Source organism: Poecilia reticulata, chromosome 5, assembly GCF_904066995.2.
Source record: "Poecilia reticulata chromosome 5, P_reticulata-male-v2, whole genome shotgun sequence".
NCBI classification, from domain to species: domain Eukaryota; kingdom Metazoa; phylum Chordata; class Actinopteri; order Cyprinodontiformes; family Poeciliidae; genus Poecilia; species Poecilia reticulata.
The window spans coordinates 18,680,857-18,698,505 of NC_088834.1; the positions used below are offsets into that span (position 1 = coordinate 18,680,857).

At 37.6% G+C, this 17,649-nt stretch overlaps 1 protein-coding gene across 1 annotated transcript; it reads right to left on the reverse strand.

The window, feature by feature from the left end:
- Window positions 1-9,434: 9,434 nt before the first annotated feature.
- LOC145551714 (beta-1,4 N-acetylgalactosaminyltransferase 1-like) lies at window positions 9,435-10,785 on the reverse strand. Its single transcript, XM_081607224.1, has 2 exons — window positions 9,801-10,785; window positions 9,435-9,711 (listed from the first exon to the last, which is right to left on the reverse strand). Exons 1-2 carry the CDS (start codon window positions 10,013-10,015, stop codon window positions 9,531-9,533), a joined length of 396 nt encoding a protein of 131 aa, XP_081463350.1. The 5' UTR covers window positions 10,016-10,785; the 3' UTR covers window positions 9,435-9,530.
- Between the last annotated feature and the right edge of the window lie 6,864 nt (window positions 10,786-17,649).

The following is a 17,649-nucleotide window of genomic DNA, read 5'->3' on the forward strand; positions in this document are numbered from 1 at the left end:
GTCCCAATGCTCAGTGAGCACACTGCCTCTCTGTGAAGTGTGGATTCAGTCGAAGTGCACATAAGGGTTTGAGTGCGCAGGTTTACAAGTGTGCAAAAATGTGAGAATGGGCTCTTTGCACATATGGCGCTGATGTCATATCCGCATGAGCGAAATGCGGCTCTCTTGCTTCCGCTTTGAGTTACTATGACAGCTAAAAAAGACAAAGTCCTATTTCAGAAGCGAATAAAGCAATACCATGAATATTATTGTCTATAATGGGCTTATAAGTTTTCAAGGATTTCCAAACAATCCTGAATTAAGAAGATGGTGGCTTGAAAATATTAATCGCGACAAATTAAAGCTAATGACGCAAGTTAAAGCAAAGTTTGCAGCCTTCACTTCATCCCGGATCAGCTTCTTCAGCCCAAAACTACCGGAGTGAGACGGATGGTAAATAAAGGAGCCTCCCTGAGTCATTTCCATGGAATCACTACTGTATTCAGCCTGAAAGAGCGAGTTTATGGGAACAGTGAGCAGACCAGAGCCAGTCAGCCGAGCAGCTGATCCGCCTGTTCACACTGCTGTAAACACCATTCTATTTGAGCTCTTCATGTGAAGCATGCAAAAGTAATAAAACTAAATAACCCAAACGCCTTGGAACACGGCCATATTTTTCTAAAAGCAACAACTTTGAACCTGGACAGTCAGCTGAACTAGAACTCTGACACCAGAGCTGCGCTACTTTTTAAACTATGAGGCTTGTTGTGCTTCATCATGCTTCGGAAGCAAAAAGCCCGAACCGTAATCTCCCCCGTTCCTTGGTCTCTGTTTGACACTAACGACAATAAACACACTTAATATACTTGAAAATAAATACAAAATAAGATAAAAATGTTGTCCCTTAGAATGGATTAAATGTTAAGAAACTTAAATAGCATTTTTTTTTTTAAATGTCAGAGAATAGTGCCTACTAGCATAAGCCAAAGTTAATGTTTGCCACAAAGTTTAAGAAAGTAAAACTCACCTTCGTGTCTGTGAATGTATAAAGAGGCGAACATCTTTTCTCCAGCTTTCTTGTTGGAGCTTCGGATTGATGTACATCATTAATTGTTACCTTGGCCAAGCCCTGCAAGCACCTAGTGTAAAATACCGGAAGCGACTGAGCTGCTTATCCCCTAACGAGGAAGCTGACGTGCAAAGAGCCCGTTGGGACATTAAGCGCATAAACACGTGCGTACACCCCTGTGCCGTAACTTCGAAATCCAAAATGGTGGAACTAGTCACTGTTTTTACAGTGAGTAGTATAAACAGTGGAATTGTTTATCCACCTGCAAGAGAGGGGAGCGGCTGTCTGCTGTAAAGAATCAATGGGTGCACTAATCAGCAGTGACTGATTTGTTTTTCAAGAACAATCTAAAACACAACTTAATCAGTTAATAGCTTTTTCCCCCATTTCATATTGTTTCTGAACTAGAGCAGCGGTGCAATACGTCGATCTCGACATTAGGTGACAAACTGAACGCCGCCAAGACGCTGAGACCAGCACGTCCTCCTCTGACTCTTTATCAAGAACAACAGAAAAAAATCAACAAAACGTGTTCAAATTAATGACCCAACAAAATTTATAATCTCAGTAATTATTGTTTAATTATGGCGCTGTGTGCGTTTCGGTTCCATTACTAACATAACTAGCAGAGCAGGAGTTTAAAATGAACTAATCAACCACCGCTGTGTTCAGGGGAGCACTTATTAATAATTGCAAAATAAATATCAAGCCTGAAAATCTAATGTCATAACGGACTGAATGTTATGTTTTAACGTAATCGCTGCTCAGCTCGAGGAGCGCAGGCGGTTGCCACGGCAACGAGTGTGCTTAAACGACAGAGAGTAAAAAGGGGTGAGTGGTTTTGAGTTGATCACCTGTTCGGGTTGTTTTACCTTTGTTTACCTTTGCTGTGGCGCATCACAGCAAAAGTTCAACTTGGACTAATTATCTTGTTCATCTGTGAGAATACGTCACAACAAACATCAAACACGGTAAATACGTTTAATTAAGTATTAAACAAATGGCGTGTACCGCGTGACAATTATGTGAAATTAAATTAATTGTCTAATATTTAAAATAGTTTGGTGTTCTCTGGCATCTCACTTTGAGCTCAGAGTCTGAGACTTTTCCTCTATCATACTTTTTTTTTGCCTCTTATTTAGTGGAAATATTGATGTTGATGAGATTTTCTCCAAAATAATAACCTTTTTCAACCTTTATACCTAAACTGTTGAAAATGAGGCTCTAACATTCACAAATGACAGTGAAATAAAATCCAGTCCAACATCTGGTTTGAGGTGATTCCTCTGGAACCTGTTGGAGGAAAAATATCCCAACTTCAGAAGATGAGCTTTAACCTAACAGAGCTCTGTGGTTCCTCCTATCAGTATGCGAGTCAGGGTGAGGAGGCGCCATGTTAGGAAGAGAAGTGGAAGCTGCAGGATCTTCAGAACAAACAGGTCATGATGCTGGGCTTCTGATTATCCCTCTGTCTGGACACAGGATCAATAGAACCAGTTTAAAAGCTAAAATGAATGGTTAAATGCCAGACATGGAAAACTGGGATGCACTCCATGCCATGATGTTCAGAATTTAGGTCTCATGGCATCTCAAGGTGTCAACATTGCAGCCAGTGGGCTGAGGGAGGAAATACAGCTTTATTTTGTTGCTATTCAAGAGCTACCAGCTTTTATTGCTTCGCAAAAAATTAATCAGCACAGAATCTCCAAAGAGCATCTATCTCTCTCTCTCCATATATATATATATATTTTTTGTCATAGTGCCCTCAAGAATTTAAAACTACTTTCACCCTGTTTATACAGCCGTACAAGACGTTTTACTTTTTGTGTTGCTAAAGTGTAAAACTACAATAAAACAAATGATTTAAAATGTACAGTAAAGGTATTTTTATTTTTTGTCCATAATTAGTCAAATGGCAGACTGTTAAATTGAATGTTAGTATAATTTAATGTCTATTTTTTGCTATCTTGGAAATGTGGCAAAGTTGAGAAAGCTCTGTTGCAACAAAAGGAATAAAATCAGTTTTCAAAAGCAACATATTGAAATAATTTTTGTTTCACTCTACTGAGCATGTGTGATTAGAATTTTCTGTATAAGTTATAGTAAAACACATATCTGCAACAATGACTTAGGAAAGCAAAAATATGTTCATTTAAAATAATTTGTTTTGTTGTACTTTTTAGCAGCACAAATGCTTAAACAGCAGTGGTGGAGAAAGTACTCAAAAAATGTACTTAAGTAAAAGTACAAATACACAGACAAAAATGTACTCAAGTAAAAGTCAAAGTACCACATTAACATTTTACTTAAGTAAAAGTAAAAAAGTACTGGTTTTTAAAAATACTTAAGTATTAAAAGTAAAAGTACTTGCTAATGCATTGCCTAATCACTAATATCATTAAGTGTACCGATCATATGATCATATGCCACAGATAAAGCATGTTTTTATTGAGTTTACTCTGTAACACAGTTTAGACTTAGATATGTGATTCTATGCATCATAATTTCAGGGATGGAAACATCTCGTCTCCTGTCCTAACATAACATGAACTTCACTTTTTTTTGCCACACATTTATTTTTAAAGAAATCCAACTGGCAGAGGAGGACATGGAACCAAGGAGCCTCGTAGCAGAGTTGTAGTCTAGACCACCGAACCCAAGACCAAATCAAAACCAGCACTCCATGCTACATGACAATAAAATTAAGTGCACCTATCAAAACTGCTTCTCAAATTGATCTGAAAGATTCACTTTCCCATAAAAACACCTAGATATTAAATACTTAGAGCTGAAATAAATTTAACCAGTATCAATTCAAACTCTTCTTCATTCTGTTTTGCTTTCATCTCTGTGCCACAATACACAGAGGTCTCCTGCCATCCCCCAAAAAAATAACGCCCTGGGCAGTTGCCCATATTGCCAATGTCAGAAATAATAATTGTCTGCACCATTAAACATAGCAATTAACAACACTCAACTATGAACACTGTCCAAGACCAAATAAGCCATTAGTAACCAAGCAGGAGGAGCACCGTGACTGTTTTCATCCTCCCTCCTGCTGCAACGTCTGCCACCATGACAGGTGACGAAAACAAAGAGCAATGAGCATGCTGTGCGTTCCTACGTTCTTGTTTTATTTATTCACCAATTAAATATAAAGATATTTTAATGAAATAAAATAGCTACTGCAGTGTACGCAGAGCATTACAAGAACAAAGAACGGCTCTCACTGAGGCTTCAGTACTATAGGACTTGGTCAAGATCCGTCCAGAAGAATCGGATCGTCCATGAATGTCATATTACAATATTGCACTTTGGTCACAGCGTTGTCCCATATCTGCGACATGTCAGTCATCGCAGATGCAACATGTGTCTCAGTCAATACAGCTAGCTTTGCTAGCATCACGTCCACGGAGCTGACCTTTCTTTAAGCTTTCCTTCCAAGTGACGTTAAAAATTGGACGAAGTCCCCACCGTCTGTGAAAGCGAAGCGCTGCTGATTTTACATGTCGCCATATCTTAAGATTTATGCAGCGCTTCTGTACTATTATATTACTGACGCTCAGAGGAAACCACTGCGCATGTCTTGGAGCTCCGCGGGCGAGTAAAGGGGGAGCCGATGGGTGTCAACAGACACGAAGTCACGTTATTGCTCGGATTTTACGGCGCCACCTTAAGTCCCTGAACTTCACATTTTAACGGAAAAAAAAAACACAACGCGACTTGGATACGTGACAGTTTTGTAGAAATGTAGTGAAGTAGAAAGTACAGATACTTACTGTAAAATGTAGTGGAGTAAAAGTAGAAAGTATCCATTATTAAATCGACTTAAGTAAAGTACAGATACACGAAAATTGTACTTAAGTACAGTAACGACGTACTTGTACTTCGTTACTTCCCACCACTGGAAATTATAATTTTAAAAAAGTACATTTGTTACATACGCACGCACTTGGCCGCGCACCTTTCCTTTATAAATTCTAATTTGCGGGAAATTGAGCGCAGCTGCTGGTCCGCCCTGTCGCCACCCTTAAATACATATGTGAGTTAGTATCAATACCCGGAAGTCTGCCACCACGTGAAGCAGTAACTATGGCAACGTCCTTTTTTGTAGCAGTATGCGTATTTATAATAATAATTTTATTTTAAAGGCAGTCTGGATTAATCTAAACACTAATAAACCATCATCAACTTGAAGATAAATAAGATATCTGACGCTCCCTCTGAATCCTTCCATTGGTGATGTTCTCCATCAGAACCACAACGCTCCACAATTACGCGGCACATTTTTGCACATGTGTGATTGTATATACACACCGTAACCGCCTTAAAAATAATCAAACTTGACCTGTTTGGAGTTAATCTGCTGATCCAACCCTGTTTTCTTTTCTTTCTTTTTTAGTGAGAATGAAATTACCCCATAGATGCATTTCATGCGCTTCGGCGCACAGACCTACGCGTTACATCTTTATGAGACAAAAACTGAGGAAAAGTACTATTTACATTTGAGTGAGGTTTTCACATCCTTTTATTTTTTTATTTTGAGTGTGTGTGTGTGTGTTACGTTATTGTCTGAAGATAAATGCGCTTCAGTTTCATCGTTTACGTTTAAACAATAAAAAATTTAAATCATGAAAAAAACATCGGGTTTGATGCTTCTTGGTCTAAAAAACACTGACTGGAGTCAGACTTCAGCGTACTTAGGTGAGTTTTGACGCTTTGTAGTTTGATATTGTTCACAGAAAAAGTTTGCGTGGCTGTGCACATTTTTATGGACTGATGAGACCAAGATTAAACTCTACTAAAGTGATGGAGAGGGCAAAGTGCGGAGAAAGGAAAGAACTGCTTTGGATCGGAAGCACACAAGCTCCTGTGTTTGAGGCTGAAAACAGCTTAAACGCACCATAATTGTCATAGACCAAATTAGAATCCAGTAATAATTGAAGATTTGGACTCATTTTTTATTTTTTGGGTTTCTCCAACAAGACAGCTATCAGTGAGTTGATAGAAATGTGGCACAAGGTAGAATGAACAAAACATGACTTATATTTTGGGTTCTTTTTAATAGCAACCCTGACAATAAACCAAACTACTTGGTTTATCGAATAATCCACGTGTTCGACATAGTTGGACCCAGTCAATCCTGGTCCTGCAAGGTTAGGAGTTTTCCCTTCTGCCACACCTGGTTTCGTGACAGGAGGGCTGTTTGCCTAAATGGATGATTAACAAACGTCTGTCCTGGGTGGAATGGATGAGTTAATGCCAAATATGCAAGTCTGTACCATCGCAGAGCAGCGATAAGCTTTTGTCTTTTGCTGTGCCTTGCGAAAGTATTCACAGCCCTTGAACTGTTCAACCTTTTGCCGCTTTTCAGGCTTCAAAAATAAAGATCTAAAATTTGTATTATTTTGTGAAGAATCAACATCAAGTGGGACACAATCTTGAGGTGGAGCAGAATTTTTTGGGATATTTTAAACTTTTTTAACAAAAATATTATACGCTCCACTTTGCAATTTTTTGTTAAAATAGTTCAAAATATCCAACAAATTTTGTTCCACCTCACAATTATGTCCCACTTGTTGTTGATTCTTCACAAAATAAAACAAATTTTAGATATTTATGTTTGAAGCCTGAAAAGCGACAAAAGGTTGAAAAGTTCCAAGGGGGACGAATATTTTTGCAAGGCACTGCTTAACAACCTATAATTGACAAGTTGTAAAAGTTTTCATCTCATTATTTTCACTTAGTTTCTGAAGTGCATCACATGATAAACTTTGGCCCTGCTAAAATCCTCTGCCAACTTAACTTTCAATAAGAGCCAACTTTTAAAGTTAAATTCTATTGAAAGGTAACTTTTATTGAACTTAACTTTCAATAAAAGTTAAGTTCGCAGAGGATTTTAGCAGGGCCACCATGCAAACTACAACATATGCACTGGGTGAATATAAGAACAGAGACTGCTTTGTTTGAGCAACATTTATTTTTCCTCTGTTTGGCTCAACTCTTCTCTGCTGATGGCTGCTTCTTCCTGAAGGAGATCCATCCAGGAGTTCTGGTGTCGCTCACAATGCAGACGATTCTCCTCATTGTTCACCATGTAAGCCCTGTGTCCGGCTCTTCTGTTCCTTGAGAAGGGCAATTAAATGTTAAAGCATATATGTAGACCAAAAACACAGACATACAAATGTGAACAAGCTTATAAAGCCACAAAGAACTATTTAAATTAACAGTCATATTTACTTTAAATGCAAACAAACATGGTTATTAACAGATACAATAACTGGAATAACTGAGTAGGTTTAAAGGCATTAACCTAAATAATTTGCTTTGTATTAAACATGCAGTCATAAAAAAATGCCACCCTAGTTTTCTTCAAGTTTATTCTTCATTTTAATATTCAGTATAACTGTTTTCCATGTCTTCATGACTGTATGTAGTCAACTATAAAATATAATATAAACCAGACGGTAACACTTTATTTGAAGGGGTGTGCATAAGACTGACATGACACAACACCTGTCATGAACATGAAGGAGTCTTTATGAATGTTTATGACAGTTGTCATAAAGTGTCATTCAGTAAATAAAGACACTTTTAATGCAAAGTTGCTCTAAAAGTTGCATTGAAAGTCCATTAAAAATGCCAACTTTGCATTAAATTGTCATTATTTACAAAATCATGCAAAGTTGGTGCTTTTAATATAACTTTTAGAGCAACTTTGCGTTAAAAGTGTCATTATTTACAAAATTATGCAAACTTGGCCCCCTCACACTGCTCACCTTAACGGCGTCGCTGTCTGGACACCAGCGGTGCTGAATGTCCGTCTGTGAATGTCAGGTGATCGAAAGATGGTCTCCAAATGCAGTTCTCTGAATATTGCAGTTCCCTTATGAAGTACAACAAAGTCTGCACCTCATCGTTGCACCACAGCCGGTAGCTTCGGAGGACTACCGAAGCTTCAATCGAAAGCCAACTTCAGCAGCCGCTTCATCCAAACTATGAAAAACCTGACGACGAACCTCTGTGTCCATGAGAGCCGCTTATTGAAACACACGGTCTGTCTGAGCGTCCACACGAAAAATAATAAAATCAGGAGCTGTAGTATTATTTTTTAATAAAGTTGCTAAGCTCCAGCAGCTCATTGATAGACCGAATCTGTTGAAGCAAAGTAAAGTGTGACGATAAACCAACCAATAGGTAGAAGCTGAAGCCTTACGACGCCGTTCCTCATTTGCATCCCGGTAGACAGATGTCAGTGTCTGCAGGGTCCTTCCTTTCACCGCTTCTTTACATTTTGTATACAGACGATTGTCGCAGCCGGCATGATAATGGGTTAATATTAAAATTTGCTGATGATTCGGCGATAGTTAGCCTTACATGATGATGAACATGCTGATGGGCCTGCGGTGGATTAATTTGTTGATTGGTGATAATGCTTTTCTTTTATGAAATGTTCAAAAAACACAGGACTGTGCATTGATTTTAGACAGAAGCCACATAACACAAATTAATTAAAGATCAGACAGTGGAGGCAGAAGAAAACTACAAATATCTTGGGACTATTTTGGAAAATAAGTACAAATTTACCCACCATTCAGAGTACCTGCAAAAAAAGGGCCAGCAAAGATTATTTTGTCTAAAAAAGCTCGCAAAGTTTCAGGCTGATGAGTCAATGATGATCCTATATTTTATAGATCATATATTGAATTTGTGTTGATTTTTTTTCTCTTCTTTGTTGGTTATAAAATCTTAGTATTAGGTCATAAAATGCCCTTAGCAGAATAAGATCTAGGAGTTAACAATGCTCACTGTTCAATAAACACATCATAAGGAAAACTAAAGCCATTCTTGCAGACAGCTCTCACCTTTACATGCTGATTTACAGTTTCTGCCTTCTCACTCAGACTCCCTAGTATAAAAAGTAACAGATACAAGCACTCTTTTGTTCCTTCAGCAATTTCTGTTTTTAATGCAGGACGAGGTAGTGGGACTAACACCTGATTGTTAGTGTTTGTAGCAATTGTTGGCCAACAATGAAATATACTGCTGTACTCTTCCCATTATGTATTGATTTGTATTTGATGTCCTTTTTGGAATGTTTATTATTTATTTATTTATTTACTTATTAAACTTTGATACTTTGCCTTTTAGTTTTTATACTTGCTGTAATATCAATTGCCCATTTGGGATACGAATAAATCTGAATCTGAATCTAATGAGGGACGGCAACAGCACATATAAAAGAAAATTAAAAAGGAGACGAGGCAATGGCAAAAGAAGAAATGCTTGTATAAGGAAATGGAAAAACACATAAATACATTTCTTTATGAAATCTCGTGTCAGGAAAATGAAAAATAAAATATGTACATTTCTGCTTTTATTTTTAATTATGTTAGTTTTGGTCCTCCATATATGGATGGACAAACAAAACAAGAAGTGCTGTAACGAGTTTTGTTACCAGAATTGATTACAGCTTTCTGATTTACCTCTGTTGGAAAGCTTTGTACTCCTTGGCTCGTCTCATCTTCATTTTCCCCAGCTCAGAGGTGTTGGAGGCACTGTGCAGAGACTGAGCTGACAACTTTGGGAACAGCAAATGGTCAAAGTGCAGGCTTGCTACTGGTCTCTTAGCCTCACAAACGCACCCATCACGTTCCAGCAAGCTGAGTGGACAACCAAAGACACGAATAATTAGATTATAATTCACAGATGAGCTAAAATGAATCCATAATCTGAGGAATATACGACTTACTCTGATACATCTTTCCTGATTTGAAAGGGGACGTTGCTCAGCCGTGGGTCCGGTCCTAGGAGCCTCTCCTCCAGGTGCCTCTCCACTGTCGGCCCGAGCCGCTGCCACACGTCCACCGTGTTGTAGGCCCGAGTGGGCCATGAGTGGAGGAGAGCCAGCACCAGCACCACAGACACCAGGATGGCGAGCAGCACCGTCTTTCTCAGGGACCACATACTGAAACCTGTCACACAAGGTGTAAACAAGTGACCTTTTAATTGCTTAATTATCAAGTGCACACCCTACGGGACACTGTGTGCCACTCAATAAACATCAATGGAATTCAAAATATTAAGGAAACGGTAAACCACAAAAGCTGGGAACTATTGTGATTAACTCTCACAGAAACAGGAAGTGTAGTCTGTATAGTATGAACAGAGAAAATGTGTGTAATCAGCCTTTATTGTCTCAGAGACAAAAAGCAAAAACTCAGTGACGATCGGGTTTTATAACTGTAGTGGATGTTTTCCTCTGAAAGCTAGAAGAAAACGGGGAACCTTTCTACATCTGCTTCATTATGGAGATGTTCTGTGTATGAATGCTTCTGCCAAATGTCTTCAGTCATTACACATGCAAGCACCACGTGGAAATGAATTTCAGTGAAACACTTTTTGAACCAAGGAAACAGTATAAACAACACTGTCACTATGCAGCCTGTTATGAGTATTTTCTATACTTATGTGTCATTATACAATCAGCAGTTTGATTTCTAAGAACTTTCCTCCTATGGGTGAAAATAACAGGGAGGTTTTTATTTGTATGTCTCATTTTAACTCATGATTTGGTTGTATTTGTTCACAATTCAGTTATTGTGTGTTTTGTCGCTTTCACAGCATTTAAAATGTTCATTTGATAAAGATATATTATTTCAACTTATAACTTGGTTTTACTTGGATTTTCTAACCATCTTCTAAATAAAATTGTCTTATAATTTTTTATTTACATTATTAGTCTTAATCAGAAACTGAACAAGCAAGAGAAAAGCTCTGAGGTAATATATTCTATACATTTCGAAATAATTGCTTGAAAAACTAAAAAAAAAAAACAGTTTTAAGAAAATTAACTGTCTAATCGTTTATTTATTTTCACTTTTATAATCTGTTAAATGCTGAGATTTGTGTATTTAAATATGGAGATGGTCTGTTTCCTGAAGAAACAGTTTTTCAGGAAACTGTTTTCTCAGCTTCTTGAATGTGATCATCCTGAAAAAACAGGAAACTATAAACATGGCTGCTCAACGTGACAAATGCCATTCTATCATATAGTTTTTGCCTGGACAACTTTCTCTCTGTGAAAAGAAATTAATGTTGCATCCTCATTTTAAATCTGAAGTATTATTATTATTTTTAGGAAATCTAGTAAAGACTTGGTTACATGGCCAGGCCTTCAGGCCAGTTTGAATAATTATATTGACAACTTCGAATGACAACTTCAGGAACAGCAAATGGTCAAAGTGCAGGCTTGCTACTGGTCTCTTAGCCTCACAAACGCACACATCACATTCCAGCAAGCTGAGTGGACAACCAAAGACACGAATAATTAGATTATATGTCACAGATGAGCTAAAATGAATCCATAATCTGAGGAATATACTACTTATTCTGATACATCTTTCCTGATATGAAAGGGGACGCTGCTTAACTGGTGGTCTGGTTCTGGGAGCCTCTCCTCCAGGTGCCTCTCCACTGTCGGCCCGAGCCGCTGCCACACGTCCACCGTGTTGTAGGCCCGAGTGGGCCATGAGTGGAGGAGAGCCAGCACCAGCACCACAGACACCAGGATGGCGAGCAGCACCGTCTTTCTCAGGGACCACATACTGAAACCTGTCACACAAGGTGTAAACAAGTGACCTTTTAATTGCTTAATTATCAAGTGCACACCCTACGGGACACTGTGTGCCACTCAATAAACATCAATGGAATTCAAAATATTAAGGAAACGGTAAACCACAAAAGCTGGGAACTATTGTGATTAACTCTCACAGAAACAGGAAGTGTAGTCTGTATAGTATGAACAGAGAAAATGTGTGTAATCAGCCTTTATTGTCTCAGAGACAAAAAGCAAAAACTCAGTGACGATCGGGTTTTATAACTGTAGTGGATGTTTTCCTCTGAAAGCTAGAAGAAAACGGGGAACCTTTCTACATCTGCTTCATTATGGAGATGTTCTGTGTATGAATGCTTCTGCCAAATGTCTTCAGTCATTACACATGCAAGCACCACGTGAAAATGAATTTCAGTGAAACACTTTTTGAACCAAGGAAACAGTATAAACAACACTGTCACTATGCAGCCTGTTATGAGTATTTTCTATACTTATGTGTCATTATACAATCAGCAGTTTGATTTCTAAGAACTTTCCTCCTATGGGTGAAAATAACAGGGATGTTTTTATTTGTATGTCTCATTTTAACTCATGATTTGGTTGTATTTGTTCACAATTCAGTTATTGTGTGTTTTGTCGCTTTCACAGCATTTAAAATGTTCACATCTGAGACCAGTTGCACAAAGCCGTTGCTAACTTGGGAATCTCCTTAATATGACGTTGTTGATATGGAGTGGAACGTTACGCTTCGTGTTCAACTGAAAAAGGCTCTGAAACACAGCCAACAGTTTGAGAGGTGGTTCCGCCAAAAGAAAACAAACACGAACGTGACTCTGGATATTTTGAACTGATGAGAAAGTTTTACAACTCAGAACATGAAACCACCGAGGTGAAAAAAAAGAATACTTAGTATATTTCAAACATACTTACATTTGTGAAAGTACACTTTAAGTATACTAAGTATTAAATGTACTACCTATGAATATATCTGAAGTATACTAAAAGTATGCTTGTGCCAATTTCACAATTATAACTTTAAACACACTTAAACATAATTGTACCAAAACGCACGTTTAATATATTAAATAAAAGTATACTTTAAGTGAACAAAATATATACTTGATGGTATATCATCCTCATAGATGAACCAGCTCTGAGGATGAACCGCCACATCGTCTTCATAATGTAAGTTTTTTTTGTGCTTTTTTTACTGACCAGCTAGCTACATTTTCAACAACAAAAACTGGTGTGTTACCAACACCAAGTGCTTAATAAACATGATTTGATTTAAAGATAACTAGACAGAATTTGTCCCCTTGTTAATCTAACATTTATCTTTCATACATTTTATTTGTTGTTGATTTTCAGGGCCCAGTGATGGACTGGTGACCTGTCCAGGGTGAACCCTGCCTCTCATCTGATGGCTGCTGGAGATGGGCACCACCAGCCCCCCTCACTCATGTTAGGAACATACCAACAGTGTCATGAAGTGTCATTCAGTAAATAATGACAATTTTAATGAGAATTTGCTTTAAAAGTTGGATGACAAGTGTTATGTTTATGACAGTATCATGTCAGTCTTATGCACACCCCAGCAAATAAAGTGTTACCAAAATGGTAATTACAATGTAATTATAATTTTTGTTCTTTAAAGTAATAACTTTCATGTTTTTTGTCATACTTAAATTTTCATGTTCATGTGTTCACTTTTGACGTGTAAACTGATAATTTATGGAAAGTTCATAAAGTTGTGAGTAAAATTGAACAATTTTAAAATGTCGGTAATACAACAAAATATTTGAATTACCTTGAACATCTTGTGTAATTAATCTTGTAATTGTAGCCTAAAATAAACTGCTACGACATGGTGACAGCTTTTACAAATATGGAGAAAACATATTTTTTATTAACTGTCTAACTGTCCATGGATCAATAATGACCTAAAAGTCATTATTGATCCACGTCTTTGCTGTGTCCTTCATGTCCTTTACATGACTTGTGAATCTTCTAGTGGCTTCCTATTTGTCTCTCTTTAATTTACAGGTCCTTCATTCGGTATTTGGTCGGTATAAGACGTGGATCAATAATGACTTTTAGGTCTACATTCCACAGATTATTATGATTCAGTAGGACAACAGGAAGCTTTGCTTTTGCAAGTTCTCCCTTTAAAAGACCAATAAACTTTAATTTTATGACGACTCTTAAAACTGAAACTGGAGGATATTTTAAATATCAGAAATAAAAACCACACAACTGAAACCATAAATAAAATGGATAACGATGTCTATAAAAACAAAATGTCCCCTTAAAAATGAGCAGAATGGAAATTATGGAGTTTATTTTAATTTACAATGCTATTAACTTATTAATTGCTTATTGTGACAGGCCTAGACAATGTAGTCCAATGAGCAAAACATTGGCGAAATCAAAAACAAAAGTGCAGTATGGTTTTTTTTCAGCCACTTCTTGGTCATCACTTTTTCACAAACATAACATTTTCAGTTTATCAGACACTGTAAATAGAAACTGCTGGAAATACTTTTACACATTGTGTGTCATCTAAAACAAATAAATAAATATATAAATTCTCCAGTTAAATAAAGCATATAGAAGCAAAACGGTGTCTAAAAGAAGAGGTAAACACACTATGAAAGGCTTGAATAAAATTATCCTTCATCCTCCTTTTAATCCCCATTTTAACGTCACAGTGCAAAGTCGCGTGTGCAGCTCATGGCTCATACATTCTCAGTTCGCAAGGCACATTCTTTACTCGTCAGCTTGGGGAGAAGGATGCAGGAACTTGCCAAATGTACGTGTGTGTGTGTGTGTGCAGACAAATATTCTGCAACTGTTTGCTCACAGCAGACCTGTTGTTTCAAACAGAACAAATACCAAAATACCTTTACCTTTACCTTTAATACCGAAAAATTATGCTACAAGTGATGCACGTCATACAAATGGAACAGACAGAGTTACATTCACCGTCCAGCGCTGGGCGTCACTTAGCTCACCTTATCGATGCAACCAAGCGAGGCAAAGATTGTAATGTGGGTTTGATTTTACTCTTCTCTTTGTTCAACTCCCTCCCTCATTTTTGTTTTGTTTATGCATGACTGTCACCAGTCTGATGTGATTATGATCATGTGACTAGCTGGGTGTAAGCAGATAAGAGATAGAGGAAAACCCAGAATCCAAACAAGGCCTTTCAGAGTTTCTCCACAAACCAGTTTAGCAACGTGGCACTGTTAACAACTTCACCCACAACTTTGACTGTCAACATGTAGGCATCGCCTGAGAAGATCTTCAGACTAAAGTTCTCATAAGCCAGCTTTTGTCTTTGGCTGCTTTTGTCTTTGGCTTAATAGACAGGTTTTTGGTTTTTGTCAGTTTTTCCATCAAGGTTTGATAATTGCTCTATACTTTACAGGTAATAAAGGTTTACATGTCATGTTGAGTTATCTATTTTTACTCACCAATGTTTCGCTCATTGGACTATATTGTCTAGGCCTGTCACAATAAGCAATTAACAAGTAAATAGCATTGTAAATTAAAATAAACTCCATAATTTCCATTCTGCTAATTTTTAAGGGGACATTTTGTTTTTATAGACATTGTTATCCATTTTATTTATGGTTTCAGTTGTGTGTGGTTTATTTTTCTGACATTTAAAATATTCTCCAATTTCAGTTTTAAGAGTCGTCATAAAATTAAAGTTTATTGGTCTTTGAGAGGGAGGCCTTGCATTATAGCAGTGGTTCCCAAACTTTTTCTCTGTTTTTCAGACTTTGTAGATCTAAACACATTTCTGCCAGTTATTCTTTTAAAAAGCAGCTCAAGCATCATCATAAATAAAGATACAACTAAACAATTGCCTAGTCCCTCTGTATGGAGAGAAAATCAGGTATTTTGAGACTATTTTCTCTCCATAACTCTGCCACTTCGTTTATTGTCGTGCTGCTGGAAGAAAAAAAGATTTTTAGAAATGTTAGCCCACTGAAAAGCATGAACATGAAAGTGTGAACATGAAAAGTGTGAACATGAAAAGTGTGAGCACGTTCAGCACTCAGTGCTTAGTTGGGGCTCCTTTTGCTCAGATTACTGCAGCAATGGAGTCAAAACAGATCAGTCTGTGGCACTGCTCAGGCGTTATGAGAGCCAGGTTGCCCTGATGGTGGCCTTTGGATCTAATGAATTGTTGGGTCTGGTGTTTCACATCTTCCTTTTCACAACATGCCATAGATTTTCTATGAAGTTAAAGTCAGGAGAGTTTGCTGGCCAAGTAAGAACGGATACCACGGTCCTTAAACCAGGTACTGGTGCTTTACCACGGTGTGCAGGTGTTAAGTCATGTTGGAAAATTAAACTTGCAACTTCATAAAGTTGGTCAGCAGCAGGAAGTGCCGTACAACTTCCTGGTAGACTTCCTGGCAGGTCCTTTGACCTTGGACCTCAGAAAACACAGTGGACCAACACCAGCAGATGGCATGGGATCGTCTATCCACTTTCTTTCTACCACATCTTTTCCTCCCCTTCACCTCTATGAATATGTTTGGACACAGAGCTCTCAGCCTCTTTAGCAGAGACGTCTGTGTCTTGCCATTTTGTGCAAGGTGTCAAAGGTCATCTTTTGGACAACTGTCAGGTCAGCAGTCGAGCAGTCGTCCCCATGATTGTGTAGCCTACAGAACTGGACTGAGACAATTTAAAAGCGTTTGCAGGTGTTTTGAGTTAATTAGCTGATCAGAGTGTGGCACCAGAGGTTTTCAGTACTGAACCTTTTCACAATATTCTAATTTTCTGAGATACTGAATGTGGAGTTTTCATTAGTTGTGAGTTATAACCATCAACATTAAACAAAAAAATAAAAATTAAATAAAAAAACATTTGAAATATATCAGTCTGTGTGTAACAAATGAATATAAGATACAAGTTTCACTTTTTGAATGGAATTACTGGTTTAAATCAACTTTTTCATGATATTCTAATTTTTTGACCAGTGGTTGTATGCCAGCTGTTTTTCATCCTCTCATTTCCTTTGCTTGCCCAGCTGTTCTCTCTCATATGTACTGTAGTTAACTCTTCTGGTCTCTTTGCCACTTTATCTTCTCTCTCAACCCTCTGATGTATAAGTGGGTCTTTTTTGACCCGGTGAGGTCATTTTTCTGCAATATATTAATGAAAAATTCTCATCGCTTCATATTCCAGGTAAAAAAACACGTTACTCATATCATGCAATTCTAATTTTTAAATGACCTTTTATACATTTTAAGAAATGGCATGTTTTATATCACTACCCCATTCTACCACTGCTGCCCGACTCCGGATAAAAGGAAGATGGATGGATAGATGGATGGATGGATGGATGGACATTTTTTGCTGTTGAAAAATTGTCATTCTGTTTTAAAATTGTTCTACAAATTGTCACAAATGTTCCACAAATTGTTGTAAAAATGCTTAAAAAAAAAGTCCATCCATCCATTTTCTTTACACCCTTGTGCCTTGTGGGGTCGGGAGGGGTGCTGGTGCCCATCTCCAGCTACCGTTCTGGATGTGAGGCGGGGTTCACCCTGGACGGGTCTGTCACATGCTTAGAAAAGTGAAAATTGAAAATATTTCAAACATGAAATTGATTTGTGTGGAATAAAGCAGACCAGAAAGTATTATGCAAAACATTATTTTGAGTCAAAATGACAAAAGTAGCATAAAAACACTTTTATTCTAACACAGGTCAAAGAAGACCCTCTCACAGAAAACTGTATAGACTTAAATCTATGAATTTTTACGCATCAGAGGGTTAAGGAACCAATTTTTTTGATGTTTGTGAACATTTAATCGACTGGTGTTGCACCGCCCTCTAGTGGAGAGAAACAGATTGTGTTTAATTCACGTCTCATCTTCCAGTGCCAAATGTTATGTCCAGTTGAGAGGATTAACGCGGTAAATAAATAAAAACAGTTTATTCATACTTTAGTGTGACTTTAAGAAC